General features: G+C 43.5%; 1 protein-coding gene across 2 annotated transcripts in view; it reads left to right on the forward strand.

Moving 5' to 3' along the window:
- The window catches only part of HMGXB3 (HMG box domain containing 3), a 73290-nt gene that overhangs the window by 44602 nt on the left and 9277 nt on the right, over positions 1-19411 (forward strand). For both annotated transcript variants that reach the window (XM_006863874.1, XM_006863873.1), the window contains 7 exons: positions 426-601; positions 736-833; positions 2238-2336; positions 6760-6909; positions 11362-11663; positions 12160-12287; positions 18735-18866. In XM_006863874.1, coding sequence (XP_006863936.1) covers positions 426-601; positions 736-833; positions 2238-2336; positions 6760-6909; positions 11362-11663; positions 12160-12287; positions 18735-18866 — 1085 coding nt within the window. The remainder of the gene's footprint in view (positions 1-425; positions 602-735; positions 834-2237; positions 2337-6759; positions 6910-11361; positions 11664-12159; positions 12288-18734; positions 18867-19411) is intronic.

Genomic DNA, 19411 nt, shown 5'->3' on the forward strand with positions numbered 1-19411 from the left:
ATCTTATTTTACATATTAAGAACTTAAGGAATTTATGGTTAACAGAAGAGTGAAGTTACTTTTCCAAGACTATACAATTATTCAAGGAGCTCTGGTAGCGTAGTGGTTACGAATCGGGCTGCGAACCTTAAGGTCAGCGGTTCGAAACTACCAGCCGCTCCGCGGGAGAAAGATGAGGCTTTCTACTCCCGTAAAGATTTATACCCTCGGAAACCCTGTACAGGGTCGCTATGGGTCGGAACCGACTCGATGGCACTTAACAACAACATACAATTAGTCCAAGTTATAATTACTTAATCTAACTCCAAGCTTGGCCATTTAAGCACTATATCATCCTTTCACAAAGTACTATTTGGAAATTGCGATTTGTTTTTTCTTTTCCACAGTCCAGGATTTTCAGGAGACTTGCCTTCTTGTTTTTTCAGAGTTGACCTGCTCACCACTGGCCCCAGAGTCCCAGAACTTAAAGGCAGAGCTCGGGGCAAGCCCTCATTACTGGCTGCAGCAAGACCCATGCGAGCAATTCTCCCAGCTCCAGCCAGCGTGGGGCGAGGCAGCAACACAGGACTGCCTAGGGCTAGGCAGGCCTTCCCCCTGAGTGGTAAGTGCTAGGGCAGACGTGGGAAGAGGGGCTGTGTGAAGGGAGGGGGCCGGGAAGGAGTTGAGAATGGGAATGAGAGACCTGGGAGATTCTGAATGCGGTTAAGTCACCAGTTTGACTCTTGGTTATCTCAGATAAGACTCCCTCTATGAGGACTTGTGGCCTGAAGCCAAGCACACTGAAACAGCTGGGCCAGCCCATCCAGCAGCCATCCAACACTGGTGAGGTGAAGGTAAGACCATTTCCCAGAGTGGGAGCTGTCTGGGGGCCTGGCAGCTCTGAGACCAGGGCTTCCAGTTAGCATATCAACGCTATAGATAAAAGACAGATCTTTGGAGGTAGTTTACCATGAATGACTTTATTAAGAGATAAACCACGCATAAAACTTACACATTCTTTCATGTAATTATATTTTCTCCACTCATGATGATATCCAGATTTTGTCTTCACTGAACACTCTGTATACACAGAGTTATCCAAGTCAAGGCAAATGCCGCATCTTGAAATGAAATGGAGTCCTGGTGTGGCACTGTAGGATGATCACTAGACCACAGGGTTGGTTTGAACTATAAGGTTGGTGGTTCAAATCCATCAGCCGCTCCTGGAAACCCTATGCTGACTCGACGGCACTTCACAGTGACAACCATAGATCATCTGCCAGGCTGTATCTTCACCAGCTTTTGCATCTCATTTCAGGCTTTAACTTTTCTGTGTGAACTCCCAGGATTCTGCTATGTTTTTCACATAGGATATAGCAGACCTTCACTGCATCACTATCACCTGAAGACACCTGGACAAGTGTCTCCTGCTGTTCCCACAGACTGCTCCACGTCTGTTTTCCTTTGGACAGCATCTTTAAAAAGTTGCTGTTAAGTTCTATTTTTTTCAGTAGTTTCTTTCTTGTAATAAAATGAGTGTATGGTTTTAAACTTGCTATTTAGAAATAATTTAAAACTTACCCCAAAATTTGCAAAATGAAAAAATGCAAAGAACACATAAATAGTCTTTGCCCAGAGTTGGTGTTGTTAGCATACTAACCCATTTGCTTTATCATTTGTGCTCATGCTTGCTCCCTACCTCCCATGTGTTTGTGTATGTTGTATGTGTGTGTGTGCACATATGTAAAGTATACATAAATCCAGGGTAACTTGTACGGCCTTACTCCTTAATGCTTAGTGTGTGTTTGCTAAGGATCGGGAGTATAGTACTTTAATGTAGCAACGATACTCTCCTTTTGTCAGTGGTACCCAGTTGTGTCCTTTGTAGCATTTCCCCTCCAGTCCAGGATCATGACTCTTTGTTGTTGCTGTGCCATCAAACCAATTCTGACTCATAGTGACCCTTGAAGACAATGGCCTCAGACAGCTTCTTAGGTTGTAATCTTTATGAGAGCAGGTAACTTCAGTGCATAGTGTTTCTAATATGCATTGTTAGCGGCTGCCCAGAAGAGTGTGGTGACGTCTGGACTTGAAAGTGACACTCAGCCATTGGTGGCCTGGGTGACTGCTGGCCAGCAGCCCAAAATGTACCCGTCAGTATCCCCCTGGAAATGATCTCATCAAGCTGTTTCAGGACACAAGATCTGAGGAAGGAGGCAGAGGTTTAAAAGCACTAAGCAGTGTATTCTGATCCACAGCTACCAAATGGCCCATCCCACAAGACATCTCAGGTGAAAGTTGTGGAGGTCAAGCCTGATCTGTTTCCTCCGTACAAGTACAGCTGTACTGTCACACTGGTAAGTAATGTGACCAGGTGGATTGATATAGAGGTGGTTTTGATTCTGTGGTTGAGGGTGCATGGTGGGTGTGGGGAAGTGGGGTGGGTAGTTGGTATTTAAAGCAAAGTAAGGTATAGGTCACTGAGGCTGAGGGTCCCATCACTGATACAGATGACCACTACTGAGTAAACCTGCTGTGTTGTTTTTTCTCTCCAAGTGAAATGAGATCAGGATACATTGTTATTGCATAGTAAAGAGATGAGAATACAGTCCAACTTTAATATCCACCTACCTTTGAATCTTTGAGCTTAGAAAGTGTTTTCTACAGATGAGATTGGGAAGCATTGCACTTTTCTTCTCTAAAATGGGGGAATATTCAGTACTAGTGTGTAAAGGGTTTACAAAGTATCTCAGTTTCTTCGGTTAGCCTAGCATTTCCCACCAGTGTTTCCCCTTTTTCCTTCCTTTTTATCTTTAACATGAAACATCTCAACATCCCAGATGTAACTCTGGGGTCGTCATTTTGCAGGATAAGAAATATGTAACAGCAGAATAAACACCAAACAGTTCAAAGGCCTAGTCCAAAAGGATTCTGGCTTTGCCACTAATGTGCCATATGGCTTTGGGCAAGATTCTTTCCTTCCTAATAATAATAGGTCTCACCATCTATGAGGGGCTTCCAAAAATTCATGGAAAATGGAATGGAGAGATACGGAATTTTTTCTGAATGTTTTGAAGCTGCCTCCTATAAAATTTCAAAAATGGCATGTGGCCAAGTCTGACCTTCTCTAACTTAACAAGGATGGGAGAAGACTCAGCATCAACAACCCAAGACTGATGCCTATGAGGGTAGAGGTCAGAAGTCAGGCATGCCTTCACCCTTAAGCTTTTTTTTTTTACCAGTTCTGACACCAACTACTTGTCCCACTACAAACTGTTTCTTTACACAGTTTGATGATTTGTTGCAGTAGTTACACAAAACAAGAACAATACTCATGATTATGGGGTTTATTAGGGAAGTAACAGGTTACATTTCAAGTTCAGAAACTAATCAGGATGGAATTTTTCCATCAGAACAGCTTCTCAACAGTTCCACCAGAGCACACTCCTCTATGACCCTCAGCTTCTTGGCCTCTGCCCTGCTCAGGCAAGTGTTACAATGCTCTTTTAGTACTGCCAGTAATGCCCGGAGGCACCCTGCTCCACCAGTAAGCCTGCAGGTGTTCAGCTCTAGCTCCATGGCAAATCTAGCTTCTCCAGATGCCTGGAGGCACTCCTCTTCTTCAGGAGTCGGGGAAACCCACTGCTCGGGTTCATGCTGGTTGGTTCTGCTGCCGCTGTTTCTCTGCCATTGCTTCTTGCTGTCTTTCACCGTCTCCTTTGTCACAGCTCTCTGTCTCCTGGATCAAGAAGGTTCTCAGCACAGGATCCAAAGGATGCATTCCACTCCAGGCTCTTCATTCTTTGTGATTATGATAAAAGCAAACAGGTTCAAAAAGGAAGAGTGCAAGTCTCTTCCACATGTCCATTACACTGGGAGTGGGCCATACCCAAGAAAACATCCCTTCAATTGGTTGGCTACTCAGCCAATCATCATAGAGTTAACTATCAACTGCCAAACAACTGGGAATGCTGGCTCAATCAAGTTGATACAGAACCTAATTATCACAGGTTCTTTATTTTGAAGATATTAAGGACCTGATTTGTGTCAAAGCCCTAGTTCTGACCTGTTCCTAAGAGTGTAGTGTCACTTACCTTGGAGATCTGATAGTTGTCTAAGCCCGCTGCAGTGTCTTCCTCTGTATCTCTTAGCTACAAGACACCACTCTCCTACGACATCTTATTGTGGTACTGTCTCTAATTTACCATCCAGTGGGAACTGCCAGACCTTCTCTCCAGCTGATTAGGACAGTAGCTTGTTTGAGCATAGATGTCACATCTTTGGGATAAAGTCCAGAAATCTCAGTTTGTCCATTAGGCAGGACTTGAAATCAATTTTATCACATTCTCTGGTGTTCTGTGTTACAGCAAGCTAATACCTGGATGCTAAAGGATTTGACTTTTTGACCTTGAGAGTCAGTTCACTTATTTTACAGATGGGGGAGGACTTGCCAAAATTATGCAATTTATATTAAAATGAAAGGGGATAACTATAGAAAGGAATATGACTTCATGGCTTTTTTATTTTTATCATTTTATTGTGAATTATGTGATCGTTTACATGGCAGAACATTAGTTTTACATTCATCCTATTGTAGATTGTTTCATTGCCATGGTTACAATCCCCTCCATGCATCATCAACCAACCAAAGGGTATACACACCCTACAAGCCTGTTCCCCCCCCCCAGTTGACAGCACACAGCCCTTCTCCCTCTCTGGGTCTAAAGTCTCCAGCTGCTCCATCTCTCCACATCATTATTTCTGCCTCCATCTCTGGCATCACTGTTTCTCTGGGTAGGATCCCACTCTCTGCTCTCTGCTCTTCTCCCTTGATGGTCCTAGAGACCTCCGCTCCTAGACTGCAAAGTTAATCACTCCCCTCCTTACTACAAAACATCTGCCTTTACATTTCTAACCCTCACAATCAGTCCTGATAACAGTTATTCACTATTTTATCATAAGAGACCTAATCGCATTTCCTTACATCAGCCCCACCTGGACAGATTGGATACTACTCAGTGGAGATTCTACCTTACTCCACTCCCTCTGGATCTAGGTTCCCTCTTGAAAGCTTGTAAACCAGTCACTTCTTGCCTTTGTTAGCCCCCCCACTTTGGGTAGCCAATGTCCAAGTTGCCCATCCCTGTCTACTCTGTGTATGGAGGGGGTGGGAATGATCCTTGCTGTAAAGATTTGTTCCTTGTTTTGAGCTACTGCATCCATAGGTGTAGGTCAAGTTCATCAAATTGTATCAGATTACTCTTTTTTCCCTCTTCTTTCTTCTTCTAGTTGAGCTCTGATCATCCAGTCATTGAAGCCAGCTCAAGTGGGTATTATCTGCAAGTGTGGGTGTTCTTGTGCAATGCCCTCTCTTCTTATCAGCTGGATGCATCACTGTCCACTCTAGTCCTCTGTGGCTATGTCACTGACGCTGGGCCAAGAGTCCCTAGGTCTTGCCACACTGCTGGCCAACCAGGACTCCACCTGGGTTCACAGGAGTCTATTGAATGTTGTAGGACTTAACTCACAACTTCATTGCTGTTTTTCCCTCACTTCCCCTTATCGGTGGTGAACGTGGTCACCAATCAGAGCGTGTATTCCCATTGAGTCTTAGTCTTGGAAGGGGGTTTGCTCTGAGGGGACCAAACCACTTGCCTTGATGTCTTCTGGGTGAGCAACTTGCTTGTTCTTGTAGTAAGTAATCAGTCAGACTGCCTATATTGTTTTGTATTTTTCCTGTCGGTCTTTCTCTCAAGAAGTATCTTCTGTTCTCCTGGCCTCTCCAGTCTGGTCTGCCTGTCCTTTCAAGTGCAAATTTCCCACCTCTGAAGATTCTGGCTGCTGTTCAGGATTCCAACTATAGTCTTATGTAATGCAGAGGCTCCACAAGAAGACTCCTTCACTGGGCATGTTGTAGCCCCATTTTAGGTATTCCAATCAGTTATAGGCAGAAGATGGACTTACAAGCTTTCTATGTTGATATTTCTGGCTATTCCTTTCTCTCCACCTTCAGTGTCTATTTTATAATGGTATGCCAGGGAAACCAAGATTCAAAAGACAGCCAAGCATCTTAACATTTTTTCCTCATTCCAACCATATCTCAATCCCTGTATCCCAGAGTCCTGTTGTTCCAAGGTTGTGCGTACATCATTCTTTAGCTCTGTCCCACTTAGCCCATGCAAACCTGCCTAATTGTTCTCCCATCTGGTCTGTTCTTCCATTCCCCTCCCCCTTCTTGTATATTGCCCCCTCCGTAGCACCCAAACTATCCGGGGTCTATTCCCTGCCCTGTTCTCCACCTTCCCTCTCTCTCCTCACCCCACATCCCAGCAACCAGCAAAGAATCCCTCTCCCCCCACCCTTTAATATAGGTTCTTTTTCTTAGTCTTTTACAATAGAGGTCCTATGCAGCATTTCTCCTTTTGTGACTGACTAATTTCACTCAACATAATGTCCTCAAGGTTCATCCATGTTAAGCAGTGACTGTGAAGCTTCCTTGTTATTCTTCAAGGTAGCATAATATTCCATTGTGTGTATTTACCACAGTTTGATTATCCATTCTTCAGTTGATGGGCACTTTGGCTGTCTGTTTTTTGCTATTGTAAACAGTGCTGCTATGAACATTGGTGTGCTTCATGGCTTTTTGATAGTTAGGCTAACTCTGGTTTTGCCATTGAACATCTCGTCTCGAATTTACTGGTGTCTAGTCACCATGATTCTTAGCTTTGTCCAGGTATGATTTACCTTTCATAAAATCGAATGTTGATCTTACTTTTTTAGGACTTGGGCCTGGCTACATCACGAGGCCGGGGGAAGTGCAAGAATCCCTCTTGTAGCTATGTCTACACCAACCGGCACAAACCGCGAATTTGTCCAAGTTGTGGTTTTAACCTTGCCAAAGACCGGACTGAGAAAACCAGCAAGGCTATTGTGAGTTCCTTCCCAAACACCTGCCCTGGCCTCGGGATTGGGTGGTTGGTTCTGTCAGTAAACCTAGTTTCATGGAGACACAGGTTTATCTTATTACACCATAATAGTTACGCAGCAGAACTGAAACCAGGTTACATACAGGCTGTGAACCTGAACAGATGCTCTCTTCTGCGCCTCCGGGGTGGGTGCCCTCAACCTGGAACTCTGGTGCAAGTGGGCCTAGAGGTGGCTCACCAAGAAAAATGACTGCGCAGGCCTTGAAATCGGTTTTGGAAGAGGAAAGGGATGAAAGGGTTGTCCTTTAGCTTTGAGGTCTGATGGAAGAGCTATAAATTGATTTATTCTTATAGTAAATAGAGGGTGCCAGTTCCAAGGTTTTAGATTAAATCACTGTTTCTCTCACCGGTTTCTTACGAAGTGTTTCTGCTCATCTCAAAGCTTTATGTCTAGTAGTCTTGGCAAATCTGCTCTCTGAAGTCAGGCCAAACTATTTGGCTAGTGACACAGCAGAAATGGGCGTTTTCAAAGGTGTTCTCACTTTTTGCGTGCAAGTTTTTTTTTTAAGTAATCAAGAAAGTGACAACATCTAAGGCCATGATTAGGATGACTAGGATGCGGGTAAGAAGGGAAATGTTACTCATCTGCCTGTGGCAAGGGAGATGGCACATGGAACAGGCCAGGATCCAGGACATTGAGCCTGGACCACTCTACGCCTAAGGGGAAACAAAGCATGCCATACTCAAGAATAAGCAAAAAGAATAGGGAGTTAGTGAGTGTTTCATTTAGCTAGAGGAGAGGGGAAGGGCACTATGGGAGATAAGACTTGAAAAACATAGTTGGTGATGTTCTTAAGTGCCGTCGAGTTGGTTCTGACCCATAGCAACCCTGTATAGGATTTCCGAGGAGCTGCTGGTGAGCTTGAACCACCGATCTTGTGATTCAAATGACTTTACAATCTGGTGCATTAGCCCACAGCGCCACACCAGGACTCCTGAAAAACATAATAGGGCCACATTATGTAAGGTTTGGAATGACAGGCCTGGTAATTCGTTCTGTAGGCAGTGGGATCCCACTGAATGTCATTGAGCCAGGTAGAGGCCCAGAAGGAATGCTGCTTTAGGAAGGAGATGTGGGGGTTGGGAGTGGACAGAACTAGAAATATGAGAACAACTGTTTCAGACTTACAGGTTTCTTTGCATATGGGGAAGGGCTTTTCTGGCAGGTGACTTTCACTCTGTGGTCTCCTCAGCTGTGCTTGAGGCATTGTGAGGTTTTTGGCTCTTGTGATAAATGGAAGTGGAACTAAAGTCTGTAGGCACTGAGAGCTTAGTGGGGAAAAGCTTTGGAGCTAGGAATTGGGAGGCATGATTGGGAGTGAGTCCGCTTGGAAACTTTCTGTCTTCTGAATTTTGTTTCCCTATTGATAGTGGTTCGAAACTACCAGCCGCTCCGCGGGAGAAAGATGAGGCTTTCTACTCCCGTAAAGATTTACACCCTCGGAAACCCTGTACAGGGTCGCTATGGGTCGGACCTGACTCGATGGCACTTAACAACAACAACAACAACAAATTGATAGTGTAGTGGTTACGAATCGGGCTGCGAACCTTAAGGTCAGCAGTTCGAAACTACCAGCTGTTCCGCAGGAGAAAGATGGGGCTTTCTGCTTCCGTAAAGATTTACAGCCTCGGAAACCCTGTACAGGGTCGCTATGAGTCGGAACCGACTCCACAGCACATCACCACCACATGGGTAAAACAAGGTGGACTCAACATCGGGTTTTACTCTCAAAATCATGAACACCTCAGCAAGACCCCAAGTTTACAGGAGTCTGTAAACCCAAGAAGTTGTATGTAAAAGGGGTCCATAGCTTCCATCCAGTTCTGTTTCTCTGTCAAGTCCCCTCTGCTGGAAGTGAGCTGCTTTTCGTGGATTCTCCATGAGATGGATGATATGCTCCTCTGTCCATAATGTTGATCATATCCTTTCTTGACTGCATGTCTTTGTGGTCTTTGTTGTTGTTAAGTGCCATCGAGTCGATTCAACTCATAGCTACCCTGGATAGGGTTTCCAGGGAGCTGCTGATGAGTTTGAACCACTGATATCACAGTCTAGTGCTTCTACAGCACTACACCAGGACTCCTTTATGGTCTAGGTTTAGTGCCATCGAGTCTGTTCCGACCCATAGCGAAGAACAGCTGGTGAGCTTGAACCACTAACCTTGCAGTTCAGATGACTTTGCAGTCTGGCGCATTAACCCACAGTGCCATGTATGGTCTTGTTGTTGTTGTTGTTGTTAAGTGCCTGTCAAGTCGATTCCGACCCATAGTGACCCTGCATAGGGTTTCCGAGACTGTAAATCTTTACGGGAGCAGAAAGCCTCATCTTTCTCCTGCAGAACCACTGGTAGTTTCGAACTGCTAACCTTGAGATTAGCAGCCCGATTCATAACACTATGCTACCAGAGCTCCTTTACATATGGTCTTAGGAGACTGTAAACTCTTTTATAAAATTCTGGAGTTTGCACATATAATATGCTGGCCTATCATTGTGTGTAGGCAGATGCTTTGAATAGTAGTTTGCCTTCTGTCTCATTGTGATGTATTTTTGGAGTTTGCAGTATGGAAACAGGTATTGCCTTCAAGATCTAGAAATGATACGTTGATTTAACTTTCCAGGTCCAGCAGAATTTGGGGGCTTCCTGCCAATTGATTACAAATACCACTATTATTTACTGCCTCTCTCTTTGACTGACTGGTAGCTGCCCACCCATAGGACTCTCACCTTGAGACCTTCCTACATCTTCAGGCATACCCTTACCTTTTAGTTTCTGAAACTTGAGAGAGACAGAATGAACTACTGGTTTTCAAAGGACACAGGTCTGAAATCCAGGGGCCTTTGTGCTTGTTGCTCTTTGGAGCCCCCTGGTGGCGATCCATTTCCTACGTAGTTTATGCTCAGCAACTGTAACTAAGCCTACAGTATTGCTGGACTGGAATGTTTTTCAGTGTTTTCCATCCTTTATCTCTGGCTTGGAGTCAAAGGATGGCATTCCTGCCAAGTGGTCTTCTAACCCACGGTCAGCATAGTCATTCCAGGGCACACACAATTTCCCAGGGTAGCTCAGTCTAGAATCAGTCAGTTCTTTTCACACATTCTTCAACTAATATATTGAATGTATCTATGGGCCAGGCTTTGGAGATACAAAGATGAACAGGTCATGGCCCTTTTCTGTGAGGAGCTTACAGCCTAATGGGGGAGAAAGATAAGTAACCAAGTTACTGTAGACAAGAATTATCATAGGTCCGCAGAGTTAAATGAAAGCTTTGTTGTGATTAACATCTACAAAGCAATGCATAGTATATCCAACCATGTATGACTTCAGGCTGTTATTGTTGTTTAGTGCAGTGGGGAGTAAGTTTCAACTCATAGGAAACCCTCTATAGGGTTTTCAAGGCTTCAGGTCTTTGTGGGATCAAAATTCCTCTTCATGCTGCAATTGAGGATCAGTAAATAAGCAGAGACTTTCTTCTAACATAAGAGGAGAGACCAGTGTTTACCAGCTGTGAGATGCTGAATTTTGAACCTGAAGGAGGAGGGCATAATTAACTCAGCATTAATGAAGGGAACCATGGAAGAGCTGCCAGAGAAAAGGGGCCTGCCTAAGCAGGACCTGTTTTTAATCCATGTCTTTGAGCCTTGTTTCTGGAAACTTCTGACTGGTATATAAAGTTACCTGGTACCTGGAAGCTGCAAAGAATTAAAAACAGATACTTTGGTGTTTGTTGGGACAGGGGCTTGCAATACCGATTGTTTATTTTCCAAAACTACCATTCACGGGGTAATAGTTGCATCCCAGACACTGCTAAGGGCTTGTAATATCTCATTTTGCCATACAACAGCTATCAGAGATTGTTGTTGTTGTTGTTAAGTGCCATCGAGTCGGTTCCGACCCATAGTGATCCTGTGTAGCGTTTCCGAGGAGCGGCTTTGAACCGCCAACCTTGCAGTTCAAACAGCTTTGCAGTCTGGCTCTTTAACCCACAACGCCACACCAGGATTAGCAGGTTCTTTATTGCTATTTCATAGCTGAGGAAATTGACACCTAGAAAGGTTAAGTAAGTTGCCTTCACTCACACATGTCCAGTTGTTAAGTGCCATAGCAGAACTCAAACCCAAGTCAGTTACATAGCTTGTGCGTGGGAGCTGACTCTTGAATCTATTACCAAGAGAAATAATAAATTCACTTCAGTGGTAGAGAAACTGAGCTCCAAAGAGGGAACACAGCTGCCTTAAGTCCTACAGTGAGCTATAAGCAGAGCTGGTTAAGAACCTAGGTTTCCCATCTCTCAGTCACGGGCCCACCTCTCTGCCACATAGAGTCTTATGTTCTTTTGACCTGGTGCTAACCCTTTCTGCCCCGCATGCTTAGTGATCCACCCACTGTATTTGCAGGAGGTGAGCTCACCGCTCCCGGATGTGTTGAGTGCCACAGAGCCCCTGAGTGCACCACAGAAGGAGATCCAGCGCCAATCCACTCTGCAGCTGCTACGCAAAGTCCTGCAGATTCCTGAGAATGAGTCAGAGCTGACTGAGGTCTTCGCCTTGATTCATGAGCTCAACAGCTCTCGACTCATCCTGTCCAACGTGAGTGAGGAGACAGTCACCATAGAGCAAACATCTTGGTCGAATTACTACGAGTCTCCATCCACGCAGTGCCTTCTCTGTGGCAGCTCCTTATTCAAAGGGGGACAGAAGTAAGCACCCCTTCCAGATTTATCCTGCCCTTAGCCGCCCTGTTTCACTGAACCTGTATACCCCTTTCTGCAGACACCTTAAAACTACCCTCTGAAGATGTTATTCTCTGGTTTTCTTAGGTGTTCCTTCACCTTTCCAATTGCTAAAGTGATAATTATAGTAATTAGTAATTATTTCTGCTGAAAATGCCTGAAAGTGTTTTATCACTAATTTAGGATTGAGTTTACATCTAGTCCACCCAGCATAATGTTTAGCTTTGGGTGTTAAGTAGAATTGGCTAAAGCATTAGGAAGTTGAGTGTTATATTAGCTTGAACAGTATTCCACAGACCAGATGCAACCTGAGGAATAGTACACAGCTAGAAAACCTTGGAACCCAAGCTCCACCACCTTCATTTGCCTGGTGGACTCATGTTGTGAGCGTTTTACTGTTGATACTGAGTTCTTGATGTCAATTAAGAATTTCCCTTCTGTATCGTGGTGTTTTTGTTACTAGCTCCCTGGCCGGGCCCCAGGAATGTTGGCTGCTGACAGCTAGCCGGCTGCAGGTGGTGACTGCCCAGGTAAAGATGTGTCTGAACCCTCATTGTCTGGCCCTGCACAGCTTCATGGACATCTACACAGGTGGGTGCCAATCTTCTCTTCCTACAGAGGCCTCCAAAGCAGTCTGGAAAACAGCCTCCATGGGGCCAACCACTGCTCCTTTGAGCTCTGGGGAGGAGGGGGTTTTCTTCCTGAATGCCTCAACCCCAGAAAATAACATTGACCTCTCCAGTGTTAGGACTCTATCATCGGGGATCTTTACAATGAGATTGAATTTAATGATAACATCTTTGGAGTGGAAAAGCTGGAAAATGCAGATATGAAAAGGAAATTTATCTGATCCTATTAAGGAGCTCTAGTAGTGTAGTGGTTACGAATTGGGCTGCGAACCACAAGGTCAGCAGTTTGATACTACAGCTGTTCCGCGGGAGAAAGATGAGGCTTTCTGCTCCCGTAAAGATTTACAGCCTCGGAAACCCTGTACAGGGTAGCTATGAGTCGGAACCGACTCTATGGCACATAACAACAATTGCTAGGAGAGAAGTCCTGGGGTGACACTGGGTTAATGTGCCAGACTGCAAAGCTGCTTGAAGGTTGGCGATTCAAGCTCACCAACTGCTCCTCGAAACACTATGCAGGGTGACTATGGGTTGAAACCGACTTGATAGCATTTAACAACAACAACATTGCCAGGAGAGAAACACTTAATATTTTGCTGTTTATAATCTTTCAGATGACGTTACTCAATATATAAAATCATATGTAAAATCAGTATAGAGTATTAAAGTGTGGTGGCTGTGTGCCATGGAGTTGGTTCTGACTCATAGTGACCCTGTACAGTGTGGAAGCACTGAAATGTTTCTAGGTTTTTCTTTGAACAAAAGTACATTTGGCCTTTTTGTTTCTATTGGTTCTGCATTCTCAGATGCGGGGTGGTGGGAGGGAAGCAGGTAAGTGGTTAAAGCAATGCTTCAAAGGCTAAGAGGAAGGGTACACTGCTATCTATCTACATAGCATTTATACAGTATTAGGTATGACAGGAAATTGAGAGATGATTTAAAGTATACAAGAGGATTATGTGCAAACACAACACCGTTTTATAAGGGACTTGAGCATCCTCAGACTTTGCGATTCACAAGTAGTCTTAGAACCAGGCCCCTGCAGATACCCTGGGACAACTGAATGTAATACATGTTTTAAAAACCCTACTACCTATTGCCATCGAGTGGTTTTGATCAGACACAGTTTAGTCTTCACACTCACATCTTTGCCTTTGAACACTTTAAAGAGATCTTGTGCACCAGTTTAGCTTAATGCAATGTTGTTGTTCTTAGGTGCCATCGAGTCGGTACTAACTCATAGCGACCCTATGCACAGCAGAATGAAACACTGCCCGGTCCTAGGCCAGCCTCACAGTTGTTGCCACGCTTGAGCCCATTGATGCTGCCACTTTGCCAATCCATCTTGCTGGGGGTCTTCCTCTTTTTCTTTGACCCTCCACCTTACCAAACATGATATTTTGTCCAGTGACTGGTCCCTCCTGACAAGATGTCCAAAGCATGAGATAATGCAATAAGTCATTTGATTTCTTGACTGCTGTTTTCCTGAGTCTTGATGGTTGATCCCAGCAAAATTAAATCTTTGAAAACATCAATCTTTCCTCCATTTATATGGATGTTTATTGGTCTATTAGTGAAGATTTTTGTTTTCTTAACATTGAGGTGCAACCCATACCGAAACTGTGGTCTTTGATCTTCATCAGTAAGTATTTTATGCCCTTTTTGCTTTCAGAAAGCAAGATTGTACCATTTGTATATGATAGGTGGTTAATGAGTCTTCCACTAATCCTGATGCCACATCCTTCATATAATCCAGCTTCTCAGATTATGTGCAGCATACAGATTGAATAAGCATGGTGAAAAAACACCTTTCCGAATAAGCATGGTGAAAAAACACCTTTCCTAATTTTAAGTCATTCAGTGTTCCTTGTTCTGTTCTGTTCTGCCTCTTCGTGTACGTACAGATTCGTAATGAACACAATTTAGTGTTTAAGAATACTCATTCTCTGCAGTATTGTCTATAGTTTGTCATGATCCACACAATTGAAAGCCTTTGTATAGTCAATAAATGACAGGTAAACATCTTTGAGGTATTCTCTGCTTTCAGCCAAGATCCAGCTGACGTCAGCAATGATATCCCTCGTTCCACGTCCACTTCTGAATCCAGCTTGAACCTCTGGCAGTTCCTTGTCAATGTACTGTTGTAGCCTTTTTTGAATTCTTTAGCAAAATTTTACTTGCTTGTAATATTAATGATACTGTCCAGTGAATTCCACATTCGGCTGGGTTATCTCTCTTTGGAATGATAACAAATACAGATCTCTTCCAATGAGTTGGCCACATAGCTCTCTTTCAGTCAGATTTCTTGGCATGGATGAGTGAGTGAGTGCCTCCAGAGCTGCATCCGTTTGTTGAAAGATTTCAGTTTGTGTTCCATCAATTCCTGGTGCCTTGTTCTTTGCCAATGGCACCTAACAACAATGTTTTGGACTTCTTCCTTCAGTGTCATTGGCTCTTGATCATACTTTTTTGTGTGTTTTTAAGTGCCATTGAGTTGGTTCTAACCCACAGTTACCCTGTAAAGGGTTTCTATGCTACCTTTTGAAATGGTTGAACATCAACCATTCTTTTTTATATAGTAACTGTGTATTCCTTCCATCTTCTTTTGATGCTTTCTACATCATTCAATATTTTGTTCAAAGAATCCTTCAGTATTTCATTTCGAGGCTTGAATTTTTTCCTCAGTTCTTTCAGCTTGAAAATGCAGAGTGGGTTCTTCTCTTGTTTTTTTTTTTTTTTTTTTTTTTGTTTTTTTAAGGTTTTTATTGTGGATTGAGTGAAAGTTTACAGGGCAGATCATCAGTTTTTCGTTCAACAAATCATATACCTTGTTTCATTACAATGATTATAATCTCCTCCATGTACCATCAGTTAACAGTATTTTTCTCTATCCACTTTAGCTTTTTTTTTAAAAAAAATAAAACCACTCAGGCATATATAATAATTTACATCTCCAAAGGGCACATTCTGCAAGTCTGTCTCCTGGCCATCAGCTCTTAGTCCCTCTTTTCCAATGAATCTGGAGTCCTCAGCTGCTCCCCCTCTCCATGCCCCCATCTCTACCTCTGTCTCTGGCGTCACTGCTCCTCTGGATAAGGTCCTGCATTCTGCTTGTGCGCTTTTCCCTTGATGGTCCTAGGATCCTCTGTTTCTGGACTGTAAGATTAACCACTCCCTTGTTTTTGTTACAAAACTTCTACCTTTACAATTGTGACAGTCACAGTTAGTCATGATAACAATGATTCACTGTTGAATCATAAGAATCTTATCCCCATCTCTTTTCACCAGGCCCATCTAGACAAGATGAAATCTATTCAATGGGGACTCTTTCTTCACCACCCCATACTCTTAAACTAAACTCCCTCTTGAAAGGTCTCTTTGTACTTTTATCGCCTCATCATTTTAGGTAGCCAGTGTCTAAGTTGCCCCTCCCTATCTACCCTGTGTACAGATGGGATAGCACTGATATTTGATGTGAAGACTCCTTCCCTCTCTGTTGGTATTTAGAGTAACTACCTCTTTGAGTATAGGTCAGTTTCATCAAATTGTAGCAATTTACCTTAGTTTCCTTTATCAAAAAACAATTTTTTTTTTTGGTCGTCTTCCTCTAGTTGAGTTCTGATTATCAAGCCATTAAGGCTAGATCAAATGGGTACTGTCTGCAAGTCTGGGTGTTCTTGTGTATTTCCCCTCACTTCATATCAGCTGGATGCTTCACTCTTAGCTCTAGCCCTCTGTGGCTATGTCCTTGTCCATGGGCTCAAGTGTCCTCAGGTCTCACCACACTTTGGACCAACCAGCCTTTCATCTTCTCTCTCTCATCTCCAGGTCAACGGGAGTCAATGGACTGTGGTTGAACTCCGCACATTTCTTCATTGCTGCCTTCCGTCCCTTCCATTCACCAGTAGACCAATGTGGTCACCAGCAAGCTTACATGCTTGTTTGTGTGTTCCCTTTGAGTTTCAGTCTTAGAGGGGAGTTTGTCCTGAAGGAACTTGATTGCTAACCTTGATGTCTTTCTGGTGAACACCTTGCTTATTCTTGTAGTAGCCAGTCATGCTGATGTTTTTGTTTTGGGTTTTTCCTGATGATCTTTCTTTGAAGATGTATCTTCTTTCACTGTAGCTGTTCCAGGCTGGTTTGCTCGTCCTTTCTAGCGGGAATGCCCCACCTCATAAGGTTCTGGATGGGACCCAGGATTCCACCTAAGGTCCTATACTCTGCAAAGGCTTTGCAAGAGACTTATTTCACTGGGCAAGTTCTAGAACCCCTTTTAGGTATTCCGGTCCGTTATAGGCTGAAGATGGGATTACAACTTTTCTGAAATCATGTTTCCCAGCGTTCCTTTCTATCCCACTCAAGTGTCTGTTTTACAATAGTAGGCAAGGGAAACTAATATTCATAAGACAGTCAAGAATTTCAGTATTATTTCCCCTCTTCAAGCTATACCTAGATCCCTGTATCCCAGAGCCCTGTTGTTCCAAGGTTGAGCATACATCATTATTTACCTCTGTCCCACTTGTTGTTATGTGCCGTGGAGTCGGTTCCGACTCATAGTGACCCTGTACAGGGTTTCCAAGGCTGTAAATCTTTACGGGAGCAGAAATCCTCATCTTTCTCTCGTGGAACAGCTGGTAGTTTCAAACTGCTGACCATGAGATTAACAGCCCAATTCGTAACCATTACGCTACCAGAGCTCCTTTCTGTCCCACTTAGGACATGCAAACCTGTCTCAGTGTTCCCCTAGCTATCTGGTTCTTCCGCTGTCTCCTGCTGGGTTCTTCTCTTTTGATTTTCTAAGTCCAGGTCTTTGCACATTTCATTATTATACTTGGTTTTGTCTTCTCAAGCTGCCCTTTGAAATTTTCTGCTCAGCTCTTTCACTTCCTCATAATCTTCCATTTGCTTTGGCATCGTCTACACTGGAAAACAAGTCTCAGAGTCTCTTCTGACATCCATTTTGCTGTTTTCCTTCTTTCTTGTTTTTTTAAATGACCTTTTGCTTTGAGTTTTATTTCACATTTTCTCCCACTCTATCCAGGGCCCTATAATGTGACCCCTTTCAGGGCAGTTGTTAGTGGTAGCTGGGTACCATCTAGTCTTCTGGTCATGGAGACTATGTTCACATGTTCCATTAGTCCATTGGACTAATTGATTCCAAGCCTCTGCAATTCTTATCACTCTTTTTTCCTTCCACACATGGAGAGACCAATAGGTGCTCCTTAGATGACCACTCATGAGCTTTCAAGATTCTAGATGCAACTCACCCAAGCAGAATGTGGAACACTATCTTTGTGGATTATGTTATATCAGTTGACCAAGGTGTCCCCTGAGAGTTAGGGTCCTGAGTTACTTTTGTTTTCATTGTAGTATCAGAGCTTTGATCATCTCCCTTCTGGTTTCTGCCTTTAGTATGGTGTCATGCTTAGAAATGCCTTCCCCTCCACTCTTCTGGGACCTTCTTTAGGGAAAACACATTGCCCATATAAAATCATCTTCTTTTATGTACCTTAAATTGACTACATTTAATCCTCTTGATTTTTAAAAAAATTTATTTTTTAATTCCAGGATTTGGTATAGGGTTGATTTTCTATTCTCTGTCCTGTTGTCCCCTACCCATCCCTGAGCTAAAGGGTGCCCCTGGCCTTCCTTCTCCAGGTACAGCTGTTGAAAGTAGAAGAAGAGTGACTCTTTTGGTTGTAAGGTCTGATCTGGTGGTGTTTTAGGGAATTGCTGAATTTTTTTTGTTTGAAAAATAAAGATTCTAAAATACGTATTATTCAATTATGTAAATTTGTTGTTTTATTTAATAATGGGTGGGCAAGTTCATGTCAGAGCATGTAGACCTTACCTTATTTTTAATGATGCACACTTTTCTATTTTATGAATGCACCATAATTTCAGTCTTGTTTCCAGTTTTTCTTACATATTTGTTAGGTGCCATTGAGTCTTTTCTGACTCATAGCAACCTTATACACACCAGACGCTGAACCCTGTGCCAATCTCACAATCATCGTCACACTTGAGCTCATTGCTACTTCCACTGTACTGTCTCCTTAGGAGGCTCCTCTTTTTCACTGTACCAAGCATGATGTCCTTCTCCAGGAACTGGTCCCTCCTGATAATATGTTTGAAGTATGAAAGACGAAGTCTGGCTATCCTGGATTCTAAGGAACATTCTGGCTGTAGTTCTTCCAAAACAGATTGGTTTGTGCTTCTGGCTGTCTGTGGTACTTTTTGAGTATTCTTTTCCTATATCATTAATTTAAATGCATCAATTCTCCTACAGGCTTCCTTATTCATTGTCCAGCTTTTCACATGCGTATGAGGCTATTGAAAATACCACAGTTTGTCGTATTGGATGATAGATATTAACAGTGAATTTCCCTGTTGCATCTTAACCTGGCAGGTCTTTTTAATGTGGGGAACAAACTGCTAGTGAGCCTGGACTTGCTTTTTGCCATCCGAAACCAGATCAAGCTGGGAGAGGACCCCCGAATGTCCATCAACGCGGTTCTGAAGTCAGTGCAGGAACAGACAGGTAAAGGTTGGCTACTTCCCTCCCAAGGTTAGGCTGAAGTGCCCTGGGACTTCTCAGTGATGGGCTTAGGTTAAAAGGATCATTTGAGGGGGAAAGTCTATAATACATTGAAAAGAAGACCTCCTTGGCCTCCCAGAGCATTTTCCCTTTGTGTTTTACAAATGCAAATCTACCCCTGGAAAGCTCAAGTCTTTCCATGCATCCAAGAGCCCTCATCAAGAGATCAAAGCAGGCTTTTAGAAGCATATCCTTTGATCCTTTGATCATAGGCACTACAAATTAGTCAGACTCATTCTGAATGTACAGCCTCTGAATATCTGCTACCATTCCCAAGGCTCATCGGACGCCGGAGGGCTCATAGAAGTGATTTCCCTTTAGCTCTCCATACTTCTGTGTATGTTTCCCTGTCCCATTCCTATGGATTCTACTTGCCCAGTGCCTTGCTTAGAGATGGAAGAGAACAGAGGTTCTAGAGTCAGGCAGGCCTGCTTTTGAGTCTTAGCAGTACAATCCTGAGCAAGTGACTGTGCGCTGTTTCCCCAGTT

The sequence above is a fragment of the Chrysochloris asiatica genome, unplaced genomic scaffold, assembly GCF_000296735.1.
Source record: "Chrysochloris asiatica unplaced genomic scaffold, ChrAsi1.0 scaffold00057, whole genome shotgun sequence".
Taxonomy (NCBI): domain Eukaryota; kingdom Metazoa; phylum Chordata; class Mammalia; order Afrosoricida; family Chrysochloridae; genus Chrysochloris; species Chrysochloris asiatica.